This window comes from Arachis hypogaea, chromosome 13 (genome assembly GCF_003086295.3).
Source record: "Arachis hypogaea cultivar Tifrunner chromosome 13, arahy.Tifrunner.gnm2.J5K5, whole genome shotgun sequence".
NCBI classification, from domain to species: Eukaryota; Viridiplantae; Streptophyta; class Magnoliopsida; order Fabales; family Fabaceae; genus Arachis; species Arachis hypogaea.
In genome coordinates, this window is record NC_092048.1 from 6,997,032 (window position 1) to 7,004,873 (window position 7,842).

The window sequence follows — 7,842 nt, forward strand, 5'->3', positions numbered from 1 at the left end:
TATTAATACGTTTAATAATAATGCGAAACGTAAGTGTTTTTACAAAAAAACTGTTTAAACATCGTCATGGGAGCATTTCCTAAAAATTATATTAGAAACAATTTCGATTCTGATCCTAAATATTACGGACCAAAATAATATTTATCTTACTGTAACCAAATTAAAAATTAGTTTCCTACCAAATTCCTTTGAAAAATTATCTGAATTATTGACGGGTGAGTTGTACCTATGATAACAGATTTTTTCTTTAGAAAAAGGAAATCGAAGTCACTAGAAAGACACCATATTAATAAGATGATGAGTGATGGCACTATATTATTAATATCAAAAATATTATTTATACACAAAATTAATTATTAATATATTTATATATAAATACATAAATATTTTAAATTATTTTTAATATATATTTTTATTAATAATTAATTTTAGTGACTAATTTTAGTGTAGACAAAGTCGAATTAATATAATAGAGTGTATAAAATAATAGGATGATGATTCACTCCTTTCCCCCTATCGGTTGTCTTTGTTTAAACTATCTATCGTTTCTTAATTAAGTCTATGTTCACATAATGAGAACGTGTAATTAATTACTAATAAGCTTGAAAATGAGGCCAACTTTCCTTGTCAGAGTTTTAACTTATCCTCATCATATATATACTTCGCATCAAGGTCGTTGGACAAGGATCACTAGTTAAAGTCCATTAGGGTTAGTTATAGTATTATCATCATAAATTAGATGTGTATAAAATAAGTTCAAAGAAACAACTTATTTACATTATATTATATTAGTGTATAAATATTTACTAATCCACTTTTCTATATATAAAGGTGTATAATAACAATAATAATAATATAAAAAAAAGTCAATATAATAGATAATTTATATATTCTAATAATTAAGAGATTCTGTGTTTAAATATTACAAATAATAACATTTTTTAAATATATTTTAAAAGGAAATTTTTGTCTTTAAACAACTTATTATCTACAAATTTAAACTAATAAAAAATATATGAATAATTATTTTTTTTTAATAAATCTATTTACACAAAAGATTTTTAAAATTTGAAGCCTTAAAGTGTGATTATATAACTTTTTTTTGTTAGGTTGTCTTATATTAATTATTTTTTCTTTTATAGATAACAATAATTGAAATTTAAACTTTAGATCATAAATTTTTGTACTATATTATAAAATTATTTATCTCAAAAATTAAAACTCTTAAATTTTTGAATATTCTGATATTGTAGCGTAGCTCGCAATAAAAGGACAAAGAAGTGAGAAGATTGAAAAATTTTAGTCAAAATCTTCTCTTACGCAAGCATTGGCTTTTCCTTTATTTGGTTTTTGCGTTGGTGATGTTGGTCCCCTCCAAAGAAAATTCCGAGTCCAAAGTTTTGCTTATTAATTAGCTCATGCATACATGATTATATTGAATACCGCAGGAGAAAATGTTAAAGAGATTATTCAAATTTATTATTTTTAGTTATTATTTATTAGTATTATTTTAATTTTTTAATTTAATAATTTAATAATATATTTTATTTTATATTTTTAAATAATAATAACTAATTAATAATAAAAATAATAAATTTTGATAATTTTTTAATATTTTTGAAACTGAAAATTAAGAATAGTCAATGATGACGATGTGCTATCTGGGTTGGAGATTCCAGCCATTCCAGATTGCTATGGATTAGGGATGTCAATAATCCCCATCCCCGCCCCATTCCCCGCCATGGGGGAATAATTGTCCCCATCCCCATTCCCCGCGTTCCCCGCATTCCCCGCGGGGCCCCATTCCCCATCTCCCTATGTACATTCATATGAAAATTATAATAAAAAAAATCAAAAAACCAAAAAACAAACTACAAAATATTATTACAAACACACAAACATATCTTATCCAAGATTATAAGTCTAGAAATATAATATAGCAAATCATAGTCCATAAAATAAAATCTTGAACAATAGGGTTATGATTTTTCAATGAGTGAAATTACTAAAAGAACTCCTATATTAGAAATAAAGTAAGGGTTATTAAGTAAGTTAAAAGATTCGGGGAATTATCGGGGATGGGGCGGGGATCCCCGCTCGGGTCCCCGCGCATGTCTTGGGGGAATTTCGCTCCCCATCCCCATCCCCACGGGGAAAATTCCCCACTATTGGGGCCCCATTCGGGGCGGTCCCCGCGGGGATCCCCACCTCCTGGGGATTTTTGACACCCCTACTATGGATCGGAACTTCAATAATAAGCTTCAATCATTCTATTGTTTATTCTCTTGGCCAACTAGCTTTTAAGAACAACCGAGCTTTGTGTTGTGTGTATTGAAAATCAATCACTATCACTAAATAAATAATTATTATAAAAATATATTAAAATATAAAATATATATTAAAAATAAGTTAAACAATATATATTTATATATAAATACATAATAATTAATTTTTTATATGTATATATAGTATTTTTCATTTACAATAAAAATTTTGTGATTTAAAAAAATAGCATGTGCATATAAAAAATTATTTACTAAATTATTCAACATGTATTTATGTATAAATATATGTATTTTTTAATTTATTTTAATATATTATTTTATACTAATAATTAATTTAATAATTAATTTTTTGTATACAGAATAACATAATAACATAAAATTATTATATATCTACCTACCCAACTATATATATCGAGCTCCTACTCTCCAAGTCTTCAGTGATATCATTTTACACACTGGAAGAAATTAATTGTGAATCTAATTAATTTAGCTTGTACACGCTAGCTAATCATTTAATTAAAAAAGGAATTAAATGAGTCAACTAAATATATGTGGAAAAAAAATTAATGTAACTCTTATATTTTAAACAAAAATTTAAGGCATAATCATAATTGTCCTAAAATATAATATTGAAGTGTATCTGTATATGTGTAACTTCATATAGACTGTATCCTTCAATTCTCGGCCTTTCTCGTGGCCTAGCTGTCTTCCTTTAATTTCCTAATTAATATATGAAATAAGGGTCGTTATATGGCCAAAAAAAATTTGGATATGAATTTTTTATTTTTTATTTTTGTTATTCTTGAAGATGAAAACGTGAGTTTTAAATTTTGGGTGATAAACTCACTTTTCTATTTGTGGTAGGCGAGATATTTTTTATTTTTTATTTTTAAATTATTTCAAAAAATTTAAAAAGACATCTCGTTATAAGTGAAAATAGATTTTTTTATTTTAAAAAATTATTTGATAATGAACAAGAAAATTTTTTTTAATAAAAATATAATTTATAGAATTGACCAAATATTTTCAAACATTCGTATAATGCAAAAAGTTTTATGTTATTATAATAGTTTAATATTATTTGAAACCAAAATTTATCGATTTGTAACTAAAAGTAGTTAAAAAATTATTTTTGTTTTTACATAAAAAAGTTAACCTAACAAAACGAACACATTCATTCACTTTCTTTTATGTAGCTAAAATTGTGATTTTTTTTTTTAAGTGTTCAAAATGTAAGAGTATTAAAGTTTATAAACTTTTTTTGTGGAAGCAATAGATTAATATATATTAGTATAAATATATTTAGTTATTAATTATATAAGCATATATAACAAAGTATAATAATAAAATATAGATTTAACTAACAACGTAACACAAATAAATACATATATATACAATAAACAAATAAATATTCGCATGTAAATTAGTAATTAAACTATACTAATTTTAATGTAACAACAGTAAAAATTAATTATATTCAGTGTTAATCATTTACAACAAAATAATAACACTTATTATAAAAAAAATTATAATTCTTAGATAATAAAATAATAATTTACATATTGAGAATTGTATAAATGTGTAACAATACGTTTTTTTTAGACTTCAGTAAAATTATATTTCATACTATTTTTAAATATTTTTTAAATAAAAAATATATATTTTTATACCCTCACTTTAAATACTCAGCTTATAAATCTTTAAAATTAACACTAATAAAATATATAATACTCTCTACCATTTTATTCTAACTCATTTTTATATAAAAAAATCACTCTCCTAACATTTTTACTAACTTGCTCCAATAAATCACCAAAATTTTTATCTGCAATACTAACATTTTACAAGATAGAAAAACACTACTAAAAGAAAAAAAAAAAAAAAAAAGTGCTTCTTATATAATAAGAGGAGGAGAAGATAGCATACTATATAGACAACGCGTGTCTATTTCAGTACTTCTTAGCATTTCGCAATACACGACAATGCAGCAAATGTGTGGCGGTTCAAGGGCATCTCACAATGGGCGAAATTGTAATGTAAGTTTTTCGTTGATGACGAAAAACACAACTCATCATATACGCGTTTATCTGTTCACGGTCTCACTCACATCCACAACACCAATAATAAATTAATACAATAAATAATTTTTGTATATATGTATATATATGTAGGGGATCATTATATTCTTGTTTATATATAATACATTAATTAATTAATACTACTACGTTAGATACTAATATACTATTATCATTTTGAGAACATTGTCAACCGTAGGTAAGGATATATAGCTTATTATTATTACATTTGTAGGCACGTTAGTTATGATACCGTTACTGTTGTTAAAAATTAGAACAAATCCACGACAAATACTCTTAATATCATAGTTGTAAGAACCGAATCGGTGATCGAACCGGTCAGATTACTGGTTTACTGATTTATTGGTTCAACCAATAAACTGTTGGTTAAACCAATAAAATCGATTTCACGTAAATAAAAAAATATAAAATACTAAAAATAGTCATAAACTTAATAAATTCAAAATACATATCTTTAGTTCTTCACCAACATTTTAAAAACAACCAAGTTTCAAAGTCTAAATATAACTAATACAAAGATAAACATTAAATTAGTTAGTACTAGTACATTAGTATCTTAATTAAACACAATAAGGACAACAATTCATAAACTACATCCAACGAGTGATTTCGAAGTCGGCAAGTTGCTCTTCATTTGACAAATGTGGGGCTACATCCTGATTGGTTTCATTTTGATTTGTATTTTCCACATAATTATTAGCTCTATCATCATCCCGATCATCTTCCAAATCCAATTGATCTAGCATTATAGATAATGTTTCACAAATCAAGATAAAAAATAATATAAAACATGTTATAAGGCATACGAAAATCATAGTTGATCATAATTCATAAATAAATAAAAGCATACCTAAATCATCTAAAGGTGATTGAAGAGACATATCTGCAAGATCATTTCGTAAAGCATCAACTTTTTCAGGAGTTAAAAATGGTGGTGAATCTTCCAGTATCCATTCCGAATGATCCTCAAATGTATCAAGATAAATTGGATCATAAACTTGATTTCTCATTTGGTTCCTATGTTATCAATATATTTCGTTACTCATGTGATGATTAAGATTTTAAAATAATGCTTTCAACTTAAAACAATCAAGAAAGTACCTTTGTTGTAACCTTAAGTTGTAATGAACATAAACAAGATCTTTAAGTTTTTGATGCTCTAACCGATTCCTCTTCTTTGAGTGAATGCGTTCAAAAATACTCCAGTTACGCTCACAACCTGAAGAGCTACAAGTTTGGCTTAAAACACGAATAGCCAACTTTTGCAAATTTGGTGCTCCACAACCATAAGATTCCCACCATTGATCTTAACATAAAAAATAGATAAATAATTTATCACAATCATAAATATTACATAATAAATACATCACAATCATGAAAGACCAAATTTATGAAGAAATTCACCTGGCATAACAGTGGTTCGTTCACGTATTGCAGAGGGTATTCCAAAATCTTGCTCAGCATTCTTAAAGATCCTCTTCTCACTTGTCAGCTTAGAATTCAATACAGGATCATCATAAGCATATTTCTCAATGACATCCAACAAGCCAGAAATTGTTTGTTTGTGCTTTTCAAATTCTTCAGCATTAAATCAAAAAGCTGGATTTAACCAATAACCAGCGGCATGGAGATTTTTCTTAAGTTGTGCATCCCAACGGGTATCTAAAATCTTCAAATAAGGATCAGCAACCCTCTTTCTTTTCTGAAACCTCTTCACTATTTCTTCTCTAGCCTTATGATAAGCTGAATACAGAAAACCCATGGCAGCTCTGTCTTCACTATCCACAATACGTAAAACACGAACAAGTGGCTCAGTAAGCTTAACAATATCAGTGCATTGACTCCAAAATTTAGAATCCAAGACTTGATCCACAAATTTCTTAGCTTTGGCTTCTTTGGAGTAAGCTGAGCTTGTCCATTCTTTAGAGGTCACTATAGCTCTCAAAGGATCCTTTTGAGCTAAAATACTTTGCAAAGCAATGAAATTAGTAGCAAACCGAGTTGGAGCTGGACGAAGTATTTCCGGCCCACCTGTAAACTTTCTCATCAAGAACAGTGGATAGCAATGATTATAGATATACTTAGTGATCATTGAAGCTTGTGACACAGTTTGACTCACTTCTTGCAACTTCCCAATATCTTGAAACATCAGATTAACACAATGAGCGGCACAAGGGGACCAATACAATTTAGGAAACTCATCCTCCAACAACCTTCCTGCAACAACATAGTTTGCAGCATTGTCCGTTACAATATGCACAACATTCTCAGGACCAACAAACAATACAACATCCCTAAACAACTTAAACAAAGTTTCAACAGTTTTTGAGACATTAGAAGCATCAACTGACTTTAGAAAAATAGTTCCTTTAGGATAATAAACTAAAAAATTAATCAAAGTACGCCTACAACGATTAGTCCATCCATCGGCCATAATAGTGCATCCAGTTTGCTTCCAAATCTCACGATAACCATCAATCATTTTCCTCACATCCTCAACTAATTTACTCAACAAATACCCACGGACTCTTGGATTATTTGGCCCTTTATACCCTACACCCATGCTTGCAATAACATCAATCATTGGCTGATAATAAGCTGAATTAACCGCATTAAATGGAACAGAGGCATCCATCATTTATTTCACAATAGCAATATCACACTTCTCCACTATTTCTTTGCTTTGAAGAATGCTTTTGATATTTGGTTGAGCTCCGGGTGTTGTTGCCGATGGAAAATAGGATTGTAAACCTTTGACTTGTTTTCCTTTTCTAGAGATAGGTGCTGGAACTTGGATTTTTGTTGTTGTTGCATCTCATTACGTTTGATCTCGTCAAATTCTCTTTCAACATCATCACAAGCATTATAACTTTCTGCATATTGTTCTTGAGTTTTTCTTTTCTTGCTTCGAAGCTCTTCAATACTTTGATGGAATTGGTGTCTCACTGCAGCTGGCACCTTTCGACGAGACTCAATATCTCCTCCTTTTCCATCCAAATGAACCTTAAACCGATGAATTCCTCCACCCCTAATAAGCTTCTCACAATATATGTATAGCAAAATTGTTTTTCTAGACTCCACAACTTGTTTACAATGACCCCATGCAGGATCGGTTTTTGCTCTATTATTGTTTTTTTGGTTTCCGATTGATGCATCAGGAGTTGATCCTTGTTCTTGCGAAGATGGTGTTTCTAATGGTATATTCGCAGAAGCCATTCTAAAAGAATATGGATTATGGAGTAGCAAAACAGCAAAAGTATAAAACAATAGCAATCCTAAATTCCTTAATTCCTATTTCCTATTCAACAAGACAGCAACTTTAAAGGCTTAAATAGTTAAATTCACAGCAATCTTAAATAGTTACATTATTCATAGCAATCTTAAATATTCACGGCACAAGCATATTCATAACAGAACAACATTAGATTAACATTATTCATATTCAACACCTCAGTTTCAAG

At 28.3% G+C, this 7,842-nt stretch overlaps 1 protein-coding gene across 1 annotated transcript; it reads right to left on the minus strand.

Moving 5' to 3' along the window:
* Positions 1 to 4,971: 4,971 nt before the first annotated feature.
* On the minus strand, positions 4,972 to 7,016 carry LOC112732514 (uncharacterized). Its single transcript, XM_025781259.1, has 5 exons — positions 6,038 to 7,016; positions 5,786 to 5,959; positions 5,483 to 5,687; positions 5,232 to 5,398; positions 4,972 to 5,120 (listed from the first exon to the last, which is right to left on the minus strand). The coding sequence occupies exons 1-5, from the start codon at positions 7,014 to 7,016 to the stop codon at positions 4,972 to 4,974; spliced, it is 1,674 nt and encodes a 557-aa protein (XP_025637044.1).
* Between the last annotated feature and the right edge of the window lie 826 nt (positions 7,017 to 7,842).